Raw genomic sequence first — 21,065 nt, 5'->3', positions numbered from 1 at the left:
AAGCCTGTCAATTGACAGAATGCCTAACAGTTCTATGAGTATTTCTCAAAAGCCAATACTGCTAAGCTATAATAAATTACATTGCCTATGATATGTTCTTACATTAGGCTAATGGCCAGAAATCAGATATGTCTTCCCTTGTTTTCTTTTGCTAATATGAAAAATCTCACCAAATTCTTCTCTTTAAAAGGACTCACATGGGCCAGGTGTGGTGACTCACGCCTGTAGTCCCAGCACTTTGGGAGGCTGAGACTAGAGAATCACTTGAGCTCAGGAGTTTGAGGGAAGCATGGGCAACATGGTGAAACCTCATCTCTACAAAAAAAAAAAAAAACCCAAAAATTAGCAGGGCATGGTGGTGTGCACCTGTAGTCCCAGCTACTCTGGAGACTGAAGTGGGAGGATTGCTTGAGCTCAGGAGGCAGAGGCTGCAGTGAGCCACCGTACTGCAGCCTGAGCAACAGAGCAACAACACCCCCTACTCCCCTAAAAGAGACTCAAATGTAATCAAAACTTACCAAGAGTTTATCAGCTATTCCTTCATGTTTATTTCTGCACTCTGTCTTCCCAATGCGTTGGTTCAATTCTTTCAGTTTCTTATCAAATAGTTCATAATTTATGCTATGGATCTCCTGTTGAATCAAATGTCTGACCTAGGATTTTAAAATAAAAACCAAAACACCCTACGTTTCAAATTTCAAAGCAATTTTACTTTCTACTTAAAAAGCCTTGCTCTTTTCCAGATTTACTGTAACCAATTAAATAGTTTATTTATATTTGTATGTTTATATAACTATACCACTAAGTTTTATAAAACTTGAATATTAAACTCAGAACACACCCAATATTTAAGTATACTGGACATGTTAGAAATTAAATTCTCATAATGCTAACTTTAGTTTCCTATAGTTCCACTTGAATTCCATACTATACATTATAGAAACAATTAAAAGACTATATGCCATTTATATTTTTTAATGTCCATAACTCCTAGTTAGTATTCCATATAAAGGAACTCTACTTATCTGAAAACTAGAGCCTGATGAAAATGGTTGGTTGGTCTGTAGCAGATATAGAACAAATTACACAAGTGTGAGTCTTGACATTACCACTAATAAGCTACTTGACCCTTTAGTCAGTCACATTATTTTTGAGCTTCATTTTCCTTGTCAACAAATGAGTAGATAATATAATAAATGTTGAACAAGTGATACTCAAAGGATTCTTAAAGGAACATAAGGTAATACGCAAAAGAGCACCATAAAATAAAAAACACTGAATTGATATGAAAGAAATAAATAGGTAAGATAATCACCATTACTTCCATAATTTTTTTAGGGGGTGGCTTTCTTATTATTAAAATTGAAATAATACCAATCAGTTGGTTAGCCCAGCTAGTTAGAGCATGGTGCTAAAACTGAAAGAAGCCAGCCGGGTGCAGTGGCTCAACGCCTGTAATCCCAACACTCTGGGAGGCCAAGGTGGGCAGATCACGAGGTCAGGAGTTGAAGACCAGCCTGACCAACATGGTGAAACCCCGACTCTACTAAAAATACAAAAATTAGCCAGGCATGGTGGCAGGCGACATAGTCTCAGCTACTCAGGAGGCTGAGACAGGAGAACTGCTTGAACCCGGGAGGGGGAGGTTGCAGTGAGCCGAGATCACACCACCGTACTCCAGCTCAAAAAAAAAAAAAAAAAAAAGGGGAAAAATAGCCAAGGACAATTATGTAGTTACCAATGTTATCTGGCATAATGTATGCCATTCTAACAAATCGTAGTAGCTATAATATGAAAAATTAATGAACTTCATTATCTTTTTTTTTTGAAAACAGACTGGCCCATTTTCAGGGAGAATAATTAATTTCAATGCCCACTGATATGAGCAGCTCTGCTGAGCCATACATTCAGAAACATTCACTGTAGTTTTTTACTTAGTGTGTATCCTCCTGGTAAGCAATTTTCATCACAGTGTAAGTAGTCTTTGTTAATATGACGTGTTATGATACATTTAAGGTATTTATAATATTTATGTATTTTTTCCTCCAGTATCTTGCTTCATGATGCTCAAAATAGAACACATAGTTCCTATGTTAAACTCTTATATTGATATCACCCGGATGATTATATTCTTTAATTCTGATCATTCCCAAGGCTCTTCCTTCCTGTTTCCAAGTGTTCTCACTCTTCAACATTGTCTACTTGATCTCTTCTCTAATGCTTCACTAAGATTTCTTCCATGGTTTCTCTACATTAGACATGATTGTCATTTTTACTTTCATAACTTTTGAACATGTGAGCAAATGAATGTGCTCAAAATGTATTATTTTTAAAAAAAAGGCTCAATAACACATATTATTATTATTTTTTGAGACAGAGTCTCGCTCTGTCGCTCAGGCTGCAGTGCAGCGGCGTGATCCCCGCTCACTGCAACCTTCGCCCACCAGCTTTAAGTGATTTTCCTGCCTCAGCCTCCCTAGTAGCTGAGCCTGCAGGCATGCTCCACCATGTCCAGCTAATTTTTATATTTTTAGCCGAGACAGGGTTTCACCATTGTTGGCCAGGCTGGTCTTGAACTCCTGACCTCAAGTGATCCACCCACCTTGGCATCCCAAAGTGCTAGGATTATAGGCGTGAGCCACCATGCCCGGCCAATACTATTATTTTTACCGATGACCATTAGCTATTACTCGTGTGGTTTTTATGGATCATCACATGTTTGTTAGTTCACTGGCTGGGTTCAGCATGTGAAGCTCATACCCACATGAACCTTGGAGAAACAAATCTAAATGTTTTGAATGTGGAAACACTGTTTTGTACAGTGTTTCTCTAACAGTGTTCTTCATCCTTGGCGAGGAACAATCACATAGGATGGTTGTTAAAAATCAAATTCCTAGGCCCCATCCTGTATCTACCAAACACAATCTTTTGGAAAGGAGCCTGTAAAGGTGTATACTAAACAATTACTACAAATGATTTTTATCAGGTACGTTTGAGAAAGCAGTAGCCTAAAACAACAGTCTTCAACTATTAGCTCAAGAAACCACAATTTAAACAAGTACTCCTGGTGGTTCACATTGGGACAGGTCCTTAAATTTGATCATTTTTGACTAAGTACCCACCATGGGGTAACTCCTCTTGGTTAGACTATACACTTGTTCTAATTTAATGGTAATGTTCCTTATACAGAAGGAAGACACAATAACCTCCATCAAATACCTCATAAATGTTTTTACCAATGGTAATGTGCCCATCAACAGGGAATCAGACTGAAGTTCTGGCTTCAAAGTGGAGATGGCAGCCAAACTGGACTAAAGTTTGGAGAAAGTACAAACTTATCTCCAATCTGTTCCAACTTTCTGAGATACTGGGTAGAGTGAATAACTTAAGACTGTAAAGGAAAAACCCTTCCTCTTCATTAATTTAACTGGAATTAACCAGGCCATGCTCCTTATGAAACCTCAAAAGGCTAAGAAACGATCACTGTAGGAATCTTTCAGTAGTGGAGAACAATGTCAGAATGACGGGGAGGGCTATCTCATTGAGATTCAAACAAGGTAAACATCTAGATATGGTTTAGAGAGGTAACTGTTTGGACAGGAATAAGAAGTGAGGAAAAGCTAGCTATTTAGAGATGGTTATGTACACATCAGAACTTACTTCTGGCTGGGCGCGGTGGCTCACACCTGTAATCCCAGCACTTTGGGAGGCCGAGGCGGGCCGATCACTTGAGATCAGCAGTTCAAGACCAGCCTGGCCAACATGGTAAAACTTGTCTACTAAAAATACACACAAAAAGTTAGCTGGGTGTCCTAGTGTACACCTGTAGTCCCAACTACTCAGGAGGTGGAGGTAGCACGGAGCTGAGACTGTGCCACTGCACTCCAGTCTGGGTGACAAAGTGAGACTCTGCCTCAAACAAACAAACAAACAAAAACTTACTTCTCACTTCAGCTACTAATTACTGGAAACAAGACACAGCTGGAATCCCCGACCTTCTTCTTGAATAACATGGTCCTTAGGGCTAGGATCCATGCTTACCATACTTCTACCCTTTCCCTGCCAACAACATAACACTTACAGATTTTTTATTGTCTCCTTTGGTCTTCTTCAAAGAAAACCAAAAGGTAGACACGGAAAAACTGTTGACTCACCCTTTAAGCTGGTTCTGCGTAAGTCTTTCCCTTTATTTTCCCTTATTATTAGGTGAAGAATACACATTCATAGTATATGTAACTATGTAATTGTAATGGTCTGTTTTAAAAAATGGTAGTGTTTCTGTTTCTGAAACAGTTTGCAGGGTAGTTTGGACGGGGAACTTTTGGTCCATTACAGCTGGGAGACATTAGTCTACTAGGTAATGATTTGTAGTGGTGGCATTCTAGTGGTAGTGAAATAGGAAAACATGGTCATCAAAACCCGTCCTCAGTATAGCCATTCTACTAGAACTGAAACATGCTACACTTCAGCTAACAATTGATCAGATGCATATTGAGACTGTAGTACAATGAGATAAAATGAGGCCACAATGAAAGCAAGAAGTGTATTTAATGATGCTATAAACCAAAATGTCAGATAATGTACCATATCCGTTTAAGTTTGGAAAATAGAGCAAGTAAACCTGAATGCAGAGGGACTTTGCAATGGACTTCCAGGTTGTTTGAGTCTTCTGGGTTGTGGTGAGATCTACAAACGGATAGAGCTGCAGATCTAAGAACCCCATGATTAGTACAAAAGAGACTGGACTGTTTAATAAAGCTGAAGGTCATGCAGTGTCTGACTTACAGACAAATATGAGTGTAATACTGACTGAAAGCCCATTCTCTTTTTGCAACAGGACTCTACCTACACATGATCCCTAGGTTATTCTGCATGAGACCATTTACAAGAAACCAGAGCTGTTTTGGTAATGTAAATAATTCTCTCTCCCCAGTCTGTCTGGTAATTTGGCTTTCACACACCAGCTTTGCATCAAGTGAAAGTCGTCTGTATTATGCCACTGTGGGGACCAGATAAATAACTTTTACCATGTTTTACTAATCAAAAGTAAAAGTTTTATTTAAGCCCCAATATTTTACCTGTTGCAGGAATGCTGTTTGCCTTTCCAAACTTACACAAATATTTTCATTAATTTGCTCTGAAGTTTTCATGCGTTTAACGTTTTCTTCGTTTTCTGAAAACATCCTCTTCTTCTGATAATGGCCTTGAGAAGATGGAGAGATTAGAAAGAAAGATATTTTAAAGAAAAAAACACGTTCACTGTGGTGGTTCATGTCTGTAATCCCAACACTCTGGGAGGCTAAGGAGGGAGGGTGGCTTAAGGCCAGGAGTTCCAGACCAGCCTGGGCAATATAGTGAAAATTCATCTCCACAAAAAATTTAAAATTAGCTGGGTATGGTGGGGAATGCCTGTAGTCTCAGCTACTCAGGAGGCTGAGGTGAGAGGATTGCTTGAGGCTGGGAGGTTGAGGCGGCAGTGAGCACCTCAACCACTGCACTCCAACCTTGGCAACACAGTGAGACCCTGTTTCAAGGAGGAAAAAAGAGAAGGAAATAGGAATTCTCTAATTTAGAGACCCTCTGAGCAAATGGAAAAACTAAAATGTGACTGCAGCATTTTTTAGAACATTCAATTGCATAAAAACATACCCACAAACTAACCTTAAAAAAAAAAATCAGTTATCTTAGGTAGGGTTCTGGTCTCAGATACTCTGTCCCTTTAATCTTACTTAATAATTCAATACAAACAAAAACTTAACAAATTATGGCATTTAATTCTCTATTTATAGTGACTTGAGTGGTTCTATGTTATTTTATATAAAGGTACTCTTTTTTCATTTTGGGAAGGAGTCTCGCTCTTGTCGCCCAGGCTAGAGTGAAGTGGCACGATCTTGGCTCAATGCAACTTCCGCCCCCCAGGTTCAAGCAATTCTCCTGTCTCAGTCCCCGAGTAGCTGGGATAATAGGGGCCCACCACCACGCCTGGCTAATTTTTGTTGTATTTTTAGTAGAGACAGGGTTTCGCCATGTTGGCCAGGCTGGTCTTGAACTCCTGACCTCAGGTGATCCACCTGCCTCGACCTCCCAAAGTGCTGGGATTATACTCGTTAGGCACAGCGCCCGGCTTTTTTTTTTTTCTTTAAGAGACAGGGTCTTGGATCTGTTGCCCAGGATAGCCTGATGACTCAAGTGATCCTCTTGCCTCGGCCTCCCAAAGTGCTGTTAATTACAGGCGTGAGCCACCGCACTCAACCAGTCCTATTATACATATTTTAAATAGATGATACTGTTATTATTTTTAACCAATTTCAAATTCATCTTGTTAAATGACCATTCTGTAGTCTAGACAAGAACACAAAATTTATAGCATTAAATCAGTTTTTTTCTATTTCATTAACAAAATACCCTACTTCAAATGAAATTCACTTTTGCTATTTTAATGATGTTATAACCCAAGGACTTCATTTATTATTTGGGGTGCTTCTCTTTCTCTACACACACACATATACACACATGTGTGAATATATTATCTATCATCTTATACTTAGCATGTGATTTACAGGTCAATTCTATAGAAAGAAATAGGGTTGGCTGGGCACAGTGGCTCACGCCTGTAATCCCAGCACTTTGGGAGGCCAAGGCGGGTGGATCATGAGGTCAGGAGTTCGAGACCAGCATGACCAACATGGTGAAACCCCGTCTCTACTAAAAATACAAAAAAAAAAAAAAATTAGCCTGGCGTGGTGGTGCCCACCTGTAATCCCACCTACTCAGGAGGCTGAGGCAGGAGAATCACTTGAACCCGGGAGGTGGGGGTTGCAGTGAGCCAAGATCGCACCACTACACTCCAGCCTGAGCGACAGAGAGAGACTCCGTATCAAAAAAAAAAAAAAAAAAAAAAAAAAAGAAAGAAAGAAATAGGATTACCAACAATTTTTAAAACCCACTCTTTCAATTAGCCTCCTTCTTAATCTAATAAAACTTCAAAATAAGAAGAGATGTATATGAAATGAACCAAATAATTGCTATAAACCACCTTTTGATATTTTGTACTTAAGGAAAAGTGATTGATTCCTTCTTTGCAATAATTACCCTTTTAATATGGTGGATACCTGTCCCCCACCTCACTAAGAATGGTTCAGAAACAAGATACTGTGAAATAATTGTCATTTACCTTTTTCCTGCCTATACTCTACTTGTTTGTATATTTGAGACTTTAAAATACCCTAAAGAAAAGTGACTATTTTAATTTTTCTAAAAGGTGCATAAGTATATACTTACTGTTGTTATTAGTGTCAAGTGATGACTGCCTTGAGTCTGCACTTTCACAATTTGAAATACTGGTTCTACTACACCCATCGGTTTTTAAAATGTCATCAGCACAGTTGTTAGAAGTGACTGAATTCACCAAATTAGGTGTTTTCTCAACAGGCACAAAACCTGAGTGTTCTGAACATAAAATGTTGTCACTTTGCCTTTTATCATGTGATTCTGAATTGGAGTTTGTTTCTAAATGGAAAACCATCTGGTCAGTTTTCTTATCACCCACGGTACTGGTTACTGTAGACTCTGGCATCTGAACACCACCACTCAATACACTGGGTGGACAGCAACTGGACTTCAGACTACAAGCCCCTTCATGCTCAAAAAGGGATCTTGTTACATTTGTCTGATACTCAGAATCGTTTTCAGAAGTGTTCAGTGAATCTTTTGCCTCTTCTTTGAAGACTCTGCTGGGGGATTCTGTTGTTTTACTTGGCTTTTGGTACGAACAAACAACTTGTTCCAATTTTGTTTCTGAATGAACAATTTCTTCTACTGGTTTTATGCAATTCTGAGAGAATACTTTACTTTTCTCTGATATTGAATTTTTATTAGAGTCCAATGAGGATGCATCATTTTCAGAAGGGCTACATTTGGTAGTTATGACACTAGGACTGAAACTCTGATTACCACTTGGAACATTACTCCCAATTGCTGCTGTTTTCAGCGCTTCAACATTCCTTGACTTATTCAGCATCTCTACTTGCTTCCGGCAACTTAGGGGCATTGTTTTTTTGGCTTTTAATATCTTCCGTTTACTTCTATCTGGACTTGCCATCTTTCATATCCTGGAATTTAAGACATCATATTTAAATGCATTTCTCTAGTGAACAAAAGTTATTTACTACTGAATTAAAGTTATTTTATTAAAATAACATTGACACTGTCTCTCCAGATTTAGATAATCACCTTACTGAAAATTATATCCATTTTCATGACACTGAAAACATACAAATCTTTTCTATTGTTTCTATAAATCTAAACTACATAAATTCAAAATCTGTATTGCTAGTAAGCCTCTACCTGATAGTTTTATCTAGCCACTTCTTGTTATATCACCTCAGTGCTATAACCATTCACTATTGATTCATCCAGGTAAGTCATAGTTTAAATAATCTAAAGATTACATTGCACTTATTCATAAAAACAAAAAAAAAGTTTTTATAAAATATTCCATTTTCTATACATAATGGCATTTGTTTAAGCTTTCCTAATGTTCAAGTTTCTAAAATAAATGTGGCCAGGTGTGGTGGCTCATGCCTGTAATCCTAGCAGTTTTGGGAGGCTGAGGCAGAAGGATTATTTGCAGTAAGGGGTTCGAGACCAGCCTGGCCAACGTGGTGAAATCCTGTCTCTACTAAAAGTACAAAAATTAGCCACGCATGGTGGCATGCACCTGTAATCCCAAGCTACTCGGCAGGCTGAGGCACAAGAATCACTTGAACCTGTGAGGTGGAAGTTGCAGTGAGCCAACATCGCGCCACCGTACTCCAGCTTGGGCAACAGAGTGAGACGGTCTCAAAAAAAAATAAAATAAAATAAAATAAAACCAGCACTAAGATACATAACATTCCAGCTTAAATAAACAAGCCAACTAACCGGGTGCGGTAGCTCACGCCTGTAATCCTAGCACTTTGGGAGGCCGAGGCAGGTGGATCACCTGAGGTCAGGAGTTCAGGCCAGCCTGGCCAACAGGGCAAAATGCCATCTCTATTAAAAATACAAAAATTAGCCAGGCATGCTGGCACATGCCTGTAATCCCAGCTTCTGGGAGGCTGAGTCAAGCGAATCACTTGAACCCAGGAGGCAGAGGTTGCAGTGAGCCGAGATCGTGCCATTGTACTCCAGCCTGGATGACAGAGCGAGACTCTGTCTTAAAACAAACATATAAACAAACCTGATATATATACTAAATAAATCCAAAAAACAGCACAACACTCTTCATTAATTAAGACCCTAATACGCCTATACAATTCTATTTTTCCTATAGGACTGTGTATTATTTGACAGTCTCTTCATGAATACAATTTTTGTGTTATTTTCCAAAGAAAATGAACAAATCAAATCTTTCCTCTAGCATGGTTTTATGATGTATTTGCTAAAACTGATAATCATGATGCATAAAACTAGCAGCTTTGCCTGAAGACACTGCTACAGTTTTGTGTCCTACAAATAAAAACATTATTGTATTACTTTAAAGGGAGAATTCAACCAGGTGTGTGTGGCACATACCTGTGCTCTCAGCTACTCAGGAGGCTGATACAGGAGGTTCACTTGAGCCCAGGAATTAGACACTGCCGTGATCTGTGATTGCACCACTGCACTCCAGCATGGGTGACAGAGCAAGACCGTGTCTCAAAGAAAAAAAAAAAAAGCAGGATTCCTATCAAAAAAAGAAAATAAATATATGGTGAATTTATAATTGAATGTGCTATGTTATTATTTTTGATAGGAGAAAAGTGCTGTTTTGACTGGAAATTGATAAGAATGAAATCCTACACTTAAAATTTTAAACATCAGATTCAATTGGGAATTTTTTCCTGATTACCTTCTGGTTTCATAAATTGCAAACTTTGGTTTCTCTAATACTCACATATTACAGGTGCCAGGCACCAGAGACCACATTCCCAACACAATCAGGCTGACAGACTATAATTACCTACATCCAGAAATGACTCTGAATCACAAACACATCCCACTAAACACAAATAAATCCCCCAATCACAAAATGCCTGAAACCACTCTACTGCCAGCTGACACAAAGAAGAAATCAAGGTGAAGAGAGACAGGGGTCTTAAATGACTATACTTAAAATATCTTACTATTGTAAATCTGATAAAAACATCCAACCACGTGAACATATTTACTATGGCCCTTCTAAGGGCCTTTGGAAAAGGCCCAAACTAGTAAAACGTGCTGAAATTTAAGCTCTGGAGTAAAAAAATGCCTCTACATTTGATGCATACAAAAGACTTGTAATATGTGTTAATTACAAAGTATAATAAAGTGAACATCTTTGAAACACCCGCAACAAATAAGTAGAATACTATCAGGAACCTGCATTTACTTATGTTTCTCCAGACTATGCCCCTTGCACCTCTTCTCCATCCTGATGATGTATCCTAAACTTAGTTTATAATTCTATTACTTTTTCTAGTTTCATCATAAATGTCATACGTAAACAAATATACTGTTTAATTTTGTTTTTGAGCAAATTATAGCTAATACTTGTTTTTTCAGTTATATATATGTATAAAATTCATCCATGTGCTTATGTATAGCAATAATTCATGTTCTTCTTTGCACTGTAATAATTCATTGGGTAGATATACCAAAATTTACCTATCTGATCATTTGTGAAAGATCTTTGGGTCATCTCCAGTTCCTTTTTTTTTTTTTTTTTTTGAGACAGGGTCTTGCTGCTCTGTTACCCAGGCTGGAGTGCAGCATGGCTCATGGCAGCTCCAACCTCCCAGGCTCAAGCTATCCTCCCACCTCAGCCTCCTAAGAGGCCGGGATTACAGGCATGCACCACCACACCTGGCTAATTTGTAAAAAAAATTTTGTGGATATTGGGTCTTACTGTGTTGCCCAGGCTAGTCTGAAACTCCTCGGCTCAAGTGATCCTCATGCCTCAGCCTCCCAAAGTGTTGGGATTACATCTCCAGTTCTTGTTGATGTTCTGACACAACAATGCTATTCTGATTATTTCTGTCTCAAGGTGCTTATGTGTAAGCATTTCCTGAGTGAATTTCTGGATACTGATAACGTATCCATGTTCAACTTTTCAAGAAAGCCAAATTATTTCCTGGAGCAGTTTTACCAGTTTGTATCCATACAGTCAATACGTAAGAGTTACCACTGAGCCACATCTTCTTGAACCCTTGGTATTGCCAGATTTAATTTTAGCCAATCTACTTGGATAAAGAATTAGCTCTCATTGTCTTAATTTGCCTTTCCCTAATTACTATCATCTTTTCCTATGTTAATTAGCTATGTTTACTTGTCTGTAAAAATTCCTGGTTATTTCCTGCTCATGACTTCTTGAGGTGTCTTTCCCCTTTCATTTTCAAAGCATACTTAACATATTATAAACCATACTCCAGCCAGGTGCAGTGGCTCACGCCTGTAATCCCAGCACTCTGGGAGGCTGAGGCGAACGGATCACCTGAGGCCAGGAGTTCGAGACCACCCTGGCCAACAGGGTGAAACCCTGTCTCTACTAAAAACTACAAAAATTTGCTGGGTGTGGTGGCACACATCTGTATTCCCGGCTACTTGGGAGGACGAGGCAAGAGAATCGCTTGAACCCGGGAGATGGAGGTTGCAGTGAGCCGAGATCACACCACTGTACTTCAGCCTGGACAACAGAGTAGGACACTGTCTTAAAAAAAAAAAAACCAAAAAAACAAAAACAAAAAACATATTCCTTTGTCAATCCTTTGTTACATGAGTTACAGGTATCTTATCAGGCTCTTCCTAATTTTAATATAGTCAAATTAAATATTTTTTTTCTTTTCTGGTTAAAGTTTGATCTCTCTTCCTTGTGACATCCTTCTCTACCCCATGTTGTGTGAAATTGTGAAGCCTACTGGTGGTAAAGAAGCCTTTCACTGATGTAAGTTATTTAAGGACACGGTGCTATACCATGGCTGTGCAACTATTACAATATATAGTAAGAATACAGAGTGCCAGCTCAGAGTAAATTTGTTAAACTTCATGAAAAACATGAATTAAATGGTCATTAACATTACACACTTCATAACTGGTTAAACTTACGGCTCTGAGGAGGGGTATTTCACCTGGAAAACGTCTGCATGACAAGGCTTAGTGAAGACAAGTAAAACTGCTGATAAAAGGCTCAAGTTAAATATTTCTAACTATATAGTTTGCCTATCATAGAACCCGTTTAGTGAAGTTGAATTCATTGCTGAGAATAAAAAACAACCACCCAAACTAATTGGGGATCCCTACCAACATCAGAACTCCTCTCTTTAGCCAATTTGAATTATTTGCTGTCACATAAGCCACAACTCACAGATCTTTGAGATGGTAATACTGTCCTGTAACACACGCTGCAAAAGATGAATTACATTTTCTCAAGTTTTAATTATATTTTCTCAAGTCATTTACAATTTAAGTATTTAATTCATCGAGAATTTATTTTAGCATATAGAAAGAGGAAAGGGCCTATTTTCATTTTTCCCTCAGATGCATAATTGCTTGGCTGTATCCTCACTGTTAACTTCATTTTGAAATAATAAAATTATCTAATCTGTACTTTTAATGTTTTATGATGATGTAAATCCTACTGAACATAATGTTGTCCATCCTTTACTTTTAACTTTTTTTTTTTTTTTCCAGACAGAGTTTCACTCTTGTTGCCCAGGCTGGAGTGCAATGGCATGATCTCGCCTCATCGCAACCTCTGCCTCCCGGGTTCAAGTGATTCTCCTGCCTCAGCCTCCCGGGTAGCTGGAATTACAGGTGTGTGGCACCAGGCCTGGCTAATTTTGTATTTTTAATACAGACGGGGTTCCTCAATGTTGGTCACGCTGGTCTCAAACTCCCGACCTCAGGTGATTTGCCCACCTCGGCCTCCCAAAGTGCTGGGATTACAGATGTGAGCCACCACACCTGGCCTACTTTTAACATTTTTGTATCAATTTATGTTTCTTGTAATACATAAAAATTTTCACCTAATGAATTTGTCTTTCAACAAAATTTAATCCATTTACATTAGTTATACATGCCATATTAAAGCCTTAATTTACATTATTTACATTATTGTTTCTATATTATTTAATATTAAGGTGTCATTAATTTTTTTTTTTTTTTTTTAAGATCTGGATCTGCTTCACAATTGCATGGAATTGAATACCTTTAAAGATTTCCGGCTGGGCACAGTGGCTCATGCCTGTAATCCCAGCAGTTTGGGAGGCTGAGGCAGGCAGATCACTTGAGGTCAGGAGTTCAAGACCAGCCTGGCCAACGTGGTGAAACCCTGTTTCTACTAAAAATCCAAAAAAAAAAAAAAAAAAAAAACAAAACTAGCCAGGCATGGTGGTAGGCACCTGTAAACCCAGCTACTCAGGAGGCTGAGGTGGGACAATCGCTTGAACCTGGGAGGCAGAGGTTGCAGTAAGCCGGGATTGAGCCATTGCACGCTAGCCTGGGCAACACGAGCAAAACTGTGTCAAAAAAAAAAAAAAAAAAAATTCTGATATAAACATTCATGTACAAGTTTTTATGTCGACGTAATGTTTTCATGTTTCTTTGTTCTATATACCTAGCAGTAGAATTATTTGGTCATGTGGTAACTCTAGATTTAACCTTCTGAGGAACTACCAGACTGTTTCCCAAAATGTCTGGAACAACTTACATTCAAACCAGCAGTGGATGAGAGTTCCAATTTTAACACCTTTTCACCAACACTTCTCATCTGTTTGTCTTAGTATAGTCATCCCGTTGCAACTGATGTGGTGCCTTATTGCCATTTTGATTTGTATTTACCTGACAGTTAATGATGTTGAGAATCTTTTCATGTACTTCTTGGAGGCTTGTGCATCTTCTCTGGATAAATATCTATGCAGATTCTTTGAGAATTTAAAAACTGTGTTATTTGCCTTTTTATTACTGGCTTGTAAGAGTTCCTTATATATTTTAGATTAAGTCCCTTATAAGATATAATTGACAAACTTTCCCTCACATTATATGGATTGTCTTTCCCATTCCTTGATGGTATGCTTTGAAAACAGTATAAAATTTTCATAAAGCATAATTTCTAAAGATTTAAAAACACATTTACATGTGTTTTTAGCAAGTATTACAGCCTAATCCAACGTCCTAAGAATTTTAAAGTTTTATGAGTGCTTATATTTAGGTTTTTGATCCATTTTCAGTTAAGTTTTGCTTATGGTGAGAGATAGGGGTCTGCTGGGAACAGGACCCCAAATCTGGCCATAAACAGGCCCCAAAACTGGCCATAAACAAAATCTCTGCAGCAGTGTGACATGCTTGTGATAGCTATGACGCCCACGCTGAAGGTTGTTGGTTTACCAGAATGAGGGCAAGAAACACCTGGCCCACCCAGGGCGGAAAACCCCTTAAGGCGTTCCAGAACCGCAAACAATAGCATGAGTGACCTGTGCCTTAAAGACATGTTCCTGCTGCAGATAACTAGCCAGAGCCCATCCTTTTGTTTCCCGATTTAAACTATAATCTTTAGAAACAATGCTTATCACTGGCTTGCTATCAATAAATACGTGGGTAAAACTCTGTTCGTGGCTCTCAGCTATGAAGGCTATCAGCCCCGATTCCTGCTCCACACTCTGTATTTCTATGCGTGTGCCAGAGCGACGACTGGAGAACGTAGAACTACGCTGGAGGACACCAGAGTACTCTTAAGCAATCCCTGTGGTAAGAAGGGGAGCTCAGAAGCATCAGGGTAACAATGGGACAAGTGTGGGCTCTGGTTCGTTCCACCTTGGAACCTTTTCACACTGATGATGAGGAAGGAGGGTATAACAAAGTAACATAAGAGGTGACAGAGCAGGTTTGTTGGCCAGCTAAAGCTAAAGTGGCAAAGGAGGGAGAGGTTTGGCCCTACCCTTCTGCACCCCCTCATTATTTTGAAGAAAAAGAGTGGCCTGACCCTCCAAATCTTTTTCCAGAGGACAGTGGGTGAAAAGTAGATGCCCCAGGAACTGGGCAGTGCCTTGAGCGACCACTCTCAGTTCTTTTCAGGCAGGAATTCAGCAAGCTAGACGAGGGTGATATAGACGCTTGGCAGTTCCCTGTTAGAATACACCACCCATATCAACAGGGAAATATCATAGCTACGTTTGAGCCTTTTCCTTTTAAAATACTTAAAGAATTTAAACAAGCTATAAATCAATATAGACCAGGTTCTCCTTTTGTAACAGGACTGTTAAAGAATGTTGCTGTCTCCAGCCAGATGATGCCAACATTACTTCTAGGTAGGTCTAGTTTAAATAAATAAATTTATTTATTTATTTATCTGATGGAGTCTCACTCTGTCACCCAGGCTGGAGTGCACTGACGCGGTCTTGGCTCCGTGCCAGCTCCACCTCCCAGGCTCACACCATTCTCTTGCGTCAGCCTCCTGAGTAGCTGGGACTACAGGTGCCCACCACCACACCTGGCTAATTTTTTGTATTTTTAGTAGAGACGAAGTTTCACCATGTTAGCCAGGATGGTCTTGATCTCCTGACCTCGTGATCTGCCTGCCTCGGCCTCCCAAACTGTTGGGATTACAGGCGTGAGCCACTGCACCTGGCCTCTAGTTTAAATTTAAAAGGAGTGCAAGTACATACAGGAGTCATTAATTCAGATTACAATCGGGAAATTCAAATTGCAATATCTACTTCTGTTCCCTGGAAAACAGAGCCAGGAGCATGTATAGCACAGCTCCTGATTGTGCTGTAAGTGGAAATGGGGAAAAGTGAAACTAAACGAACAGGAGGATTTGGAAGCACAAATAAACAACGCAAAGCAGCTTATTGGGTGAATCAAATTACTGATAAATGTCCTATCTGTGAAATAACTATTCAGGGTAAGAAATTTAAAAGTTTGGTAGATACAGGAACGGACATTTCATTCATTTCTCTACAGCACTGGCTGTCCTCATGGCCAATTCAACCTGCTCAATTTAACATAGTTGAAGTTAGTAAAGCCCCTGAAGTATATCAAAATAGTTATATCTTACATTGTGAAGGGCCCGATGGGACAACCTGGGACAACCAATTGTAACTTCTATACCCATAAATTTATGGGGGAGAGATTTATTACAACAATGAGGAGAACAAGTTCTAATTCTAGAGCAATTATACAGCCCTCAAAGTCAACATATGATGCATGAAACCGGGTATGTCCCTGGTATGGGGCTAGGAAAAAATTTGCAAAGTTTGAAGGAACCGCTTCAAGTGGAAAGACAAAGTTCCCGCCAAGGTTTAGGATATCATTTTTGATGGTGGTCACTGTTAAGCCTCCAGAACCTATACCTTTAAAATGGTTAACAGATAAGCCAATTTGGATAGAACAATGGCTGCTGAGCAAAGAGAAACTGGAGGCTTTAGAGGACTTAGTTACTGAACAATTAGAAAAAGGACACATAGCTCAAACATTTTCCCCTTGGAATTCTCCAGTTTTCATAATTAAGACAAAATCAGGTAAATGGAGAATATTAACTGACTTAAGGACCATTAATTCAGTTATACAACCTATGGGGGCATTACAGCCAGGACTGCCTTCTCCTGCTATGATTCTGAAAAATTGGCCTTTAATAGTCATAGATTTAAAAGACTATTTCTTTACTATCCCCTTAGCTGAGCAAGACCATGAATGGCTTGCATTTACAATTCCTGCGGTAAACAACCTGCAGCCTGCTAAGCATTTTCATTGGAAAGTGTTGCCACAAGGCATTTTAAACAGTCCACCAATTTGCCAGACGTATGTAGGGCAAGCAATTGAATCTACTCGTAAAAAATGTTCACAGTGTTACATTATTCATTATATGGATGATATACTTTGTGCTGCCCCATTAGAGAATTATTACTCCAATCTTACGATCACTTGCAAATTTCGATTTCTTGTGCTGGTTTAATTATAGCTCCTGACAAAATTCAGACTACTACTCCTTACTCCTACTTGGGGACCTTAGTAAATGACAGTACTATTGTGCCACAGAAAGCAACCATACGTAGGGATCAATTGAAAACATTAAATGATTTTCAAAAATTACTAGGGGACATTAATTGGATACAACCTGCTCTAGGCATTCCTACCTATGCCATGAGTAATCTATTTTCTATCCTTAGAGGAGATCCTAGTTGTAATAGCCCTAAGCAATTAACAAAGGAGGCAGAGGCAGAGTTACAGCTAAGTGAGAAGCAAGTGCTTAAGGCTCAAATAAATAGAAAAGATCCAGAGAAGACTCTAGATTTGCTAATTTTTTTCAACTCAGATTCACCTACTGGTGTTATTGTTCAAGAGCAAGATCTTGTAGAGTGGCTTTTCTTCCACATACTAATTCACGGACTCTAACTCCTTATTTAGATCAAATCGCTACTGTGATAGGAAATCAGAGAACTCAGATTGTTAAATTACATGGATATGATCCTGGAAAAATTATTGTCCCTCTCACGAAGGCACAAATACAGCAAGCTTTTATAAATAGTCTTACTTGGCAAACTCATTTAGCTGACTTTGTGGATATTCTCAATAACCATTTTCCTAAAACAAAACTGTTTCAATTTTTGAAATTAACTAATTGGATTCTCCCTAAAATGACTAAATTTAAACCAACTGAAGGTGCTGAAAATGTCTTCACAGGTGGGTCTAGTAATGGTAAAGCTTCTTATTCTGGCTTGAAAGGTAAAGTTTTTCAGACGCCCTATACTTCAGCTCAAAAAGCAGAGCTTGTAGCTGTAATTGAGGTATTGACTGCCTTTGATATGCCTATTAATGTGATTTCTGATTCTTCATAGGTGGTTCATTCCACACAATTAATTGAAAATGCTCAGTTATGATTTCACACAGATGAACAACTGATTATTTTCCCAATTGCAAACAGCAGTTAGGAGTAGAATGCACCCTTTTACATCATTCACATTAGGGCTCACACATCTCTTCCAGGACCTTGGACTGCAGGGAATCAAATGGCTGATCACCTAGTTGCTACTGCAGTATCTAATGCCAGACACTTTCACAATTTAACCCATGTTAATGCTTCTGGTCTCAAACGCAGGTATAGCATTACCTGGAAAGAAGCTAAAGCTATTATCCAGCGATGCCCAACTTGCCAAATGGTGCATTCCTCATCTTTTACAGGAGGAGTTAATCCTCGCGGATTGGAACCTAATTCTCTTTGGCAAATGGATGTCACCCATGTTCCCTCATTTGAGAGACTAGCTTATGTGCATGTATGTGTAGATACCTTTTCTCACTTTGTCTGGGCTACATGCTAATCAGGACAGTCTTCTGCCTGTGTTAAACATCACCTTTTGGGGTGTTTTGCGGTGATGGGCATTCCAGCATCTATTAAAACGGGCAATGCCCCAGGCTATATATATACTAACCAAGCTCTAGCTACATTTTTCTCTGTATGGAATATTAAACACATTACTGGCATCCCATGTAATTCTCAAGGACAACCCATTGTGGAACGAATGAATCTCTCCCCGAAACAGCCATTGCAAAAGCAAAAGGAGGGAAACAGGGACTACAGGACATCACACACGCAAGTGAATCTGGCATTACTGACTTTACATTTTTTGAGCCTGCCTAAAGGCTGGATGCTATCAGCAGCTGAACAGCATCTACAGAAACCAGCTGCAAAGACAGAAGCAGAACAACTGGTTTGGTGGAGAGATGCAATAACAAAAAGTTGGGAAACAGGTAAAATAGTAACTTGGGGTAGAGGTTATGCTTGTGTTTTGCCAGGACCGAATCAACAGCCAATTTGGGTGCCATTGAGACACCTAAAGCCTTACTATGAGCCAGATACTCCGGAAGAGGTTTTGGGAGGGTCCCAAAGACCCACCAGTTGCAGCCATGTTGAGACTGACACTGAGGAGGACCCCAACTGTCACGAGCAACACCTGTCGAATGCAGCCACCTACCTTAGGACAGATCAAGAAGCTGTCACAGATGGCGGAAGAAAACCTGAGGAAAGCAGAACAACCAATCACAATGAGTAATTTAATGATAGCTATGATAGCAGTGATCACCATTGCCATGAGTATTCCTTTAGCAAGGGCTGACACAGAGAACAATTATACTTATTGGGTATATTTACCCTTTCCACCACTTCTAAGGCCTGTAACTTGGCTGGACCCCCCAATGGAGGTATACACTAATGATAGCTCTTGGATGCTCAGTCCTACAGATAATAGAGGCCCGTGTAACCCACATGAGGAAGGAACTGTTAGGAATATTTCTTTAGGATTTGAACATTCACCTATCTGTTTGGGAAAGGCCACTAGTTGCCTACCCCCTCACTATCAATCTTGGCTGGCAATAATGCCTGGATGTAATCACTCTATGACACAGTTACACATGCTTTCTGGTCTCACTATTTACCATAATAAATCTGCTCCTACAATTGAGGCATACTGCCATCAAAAACCTGTTTGTAAACAGAATTGGACCTGGTCCAAAAAAATGAATGTACTTGTTTGGGAAGACTGCATTGCAGAACAGGCAGAGGTGCTGCTGATTCCCACGGAATCATTATTGATTGGTCCCCTAAGGGGATGTTTAGCACAAATTGTACCTCAGTCTGTGTGCCATGGCCACACTATGTTCAGTTGGTCTAAACAAAACGGTCAGATGGTAGAAATGGTAAGAAGTATGGCAAGAGTTCCTATTATCTGGAAACATGGCGGTATAGTGGCACCTCAACCTCAAATGATATGGCCCGCTCTAGGAGCTAAACATAAGGATTTGTGGAAACTATTAATGGCTCTTAATAAGATCAAAATTTGGGAAAGAATAAAAAAGCATCTATAACGATACTCTACAAACTTGTCTTTGGATACTGCAAAATTAAAAGAACAAATATTTAAAGCATCCCAGGCATACCTGACCTTAATGCCAGGAACTGGAGTGCTTGAAGGAGCTGCAGACAGATTAGCAGCTATTAACCCATTAAAATGGATAAAAACACTTGGAGGCTCTGTGATTTCAATGATGATTGTGCTTTTAATCTGTGTTGCCTTTGTATAGTCTGCAGATGTGGATCCTGACTCCTGCGAGAAGTAGCTCACCGTGATAAAGCCGCCTTTGCTTCTACTGTCTTGCAAAAACAAAACAGGGCGACGTGTTGGGAATAGGCCCCCAAATCTGGCCATAAACAGGCCCCAAAACTGGCCATAAACAAAATCTCTGCAGCAGTGTGACATGCTTGTGATAGCTATGACGCCCACGCTGAAGGTTGTTGGTTTACCAGAATGAGGGCAAGGAACACCTGGCCCACCTGTGGTGGAAAACCGCTTAAGGCGTTCCTGAACCACAAACAATAGCATGAGTGATCTGTGCCTTAAGGACATATTCCTGCTGCAGATAACTAGCCAGAGCCCATCCCTTTGTTTCCCATTTTAGTTAATCTATACTCTATAGAAACAATGCTTACCACTGGCTTGCTGTCAATAAATATGTGGGTAAAACTCTGTTTGTGGCTCTCAGCTCTGAAGGCTGTCAAGCCCCCTGATTCCCACTCCGCACTCTATATTTCTGTGTGTGTGTCTTTAATTCCTCTAGTGCCACTGGGTTAGGGTCTCCACGACCGACGTGGACATCCAATTGTTCCAGCACAATTTTAAAACACCATTACTTACCTGTTTTATGACACCCTTATAAAAAACAAATTGACTTTAAATGAGAAGGTGTATTTCTGGGTTCACGATTCTATTCCATTTGTATATAGGTCTGTACCACATTATCTTGATTACTGTCATTTGTGAGAAGTTTGGAATTCAGGATGTGTAAGTCCTCCAACTTTGTTATTCTTGGAGAAGACTGTTTTGGCTATTGTGGGTCCCTTGAATTTCCATATGAATTTTAGGATCAGATTATCAATTTCTGTCTAGTATAAGTGCGCTGTTGTTCCCTACCATTATTGTTCAGCTGTCTATCTCTTTCTTTAACTATAGTAATATTTAATGAATCTGGGTGGCCCAGTGTTCAGTGCATGCATATTTAGGATTGTTATATCCTATTGT

The 21,065-nt window shown here is 39.4% G+C and overlaps 1 protein-coding gene across 14 annotated transcripts in view; it reads right to left on the bottom strand.

Moving 5' to 3' along the window:
* Positions 1-21,065, bottom strand: part of ATF7IP2 (activating transcription factor 7 interacting protein 2) — a 94,966-nt gene that overhangs the window by 42,608 nt on the left and 31,293 nt on the right. For 6 of the 14 annotated variants that reach the window (XM_054455158.2, XM_054455153.2, XM_063654650.1 and 3 more), the window contains 5 exons: positions 18,966-19,008; positions 9,556-9,706; positions 7,282-8,111; positions 5,079-5,203; positions 519-653 (listed from right to left, as the gene is read on the bottom strand). In XM_054455158.2, the coding sequence (XP_054311133.2) occupies positions 519-653; positions 5,079-5,203; positions 7,282-8,101 (1,080 nt within the window). In that variant the 5' untranslated portion in view covers positions 8,102-8,111; positions 9,556-9,706; positions 18,966-19,008. Of the gene's footprint in view, positions 1-518; positions 654-5,078; positions 5,204-7,281; positions 8,112-9,555; positions 9,707-13,836; positions 13,920-18,965; positions 19,009-21,065 lie in introns of all 14 variants that reach the window. The other 8 variants (XM_054455155.2, XM_063654649.1, XM_063654651.1 and 5 more) reach the window with 4 other exon arrangements.

This window comes from Pongo pygmaeus, chromosome 18 (assembly GCF_028885625.2).
Source record: "Pongo pygmaeus isolate AG05252 chromosome 18, NHGRI_mPonPyg2-v2.0_pri, whole genome shotgun sequence".
Classification (NCBI taxonomy): Eukaryota; Metazoa; Chordata; class Mammalia; order Primates; family Hominidae; genus Pongo; species Pongo pygmaeus.
Note: the sequence above shows the minus strand (reverse complement) of the source record. Positions and strands in the feature narration are given on the sequence as shown.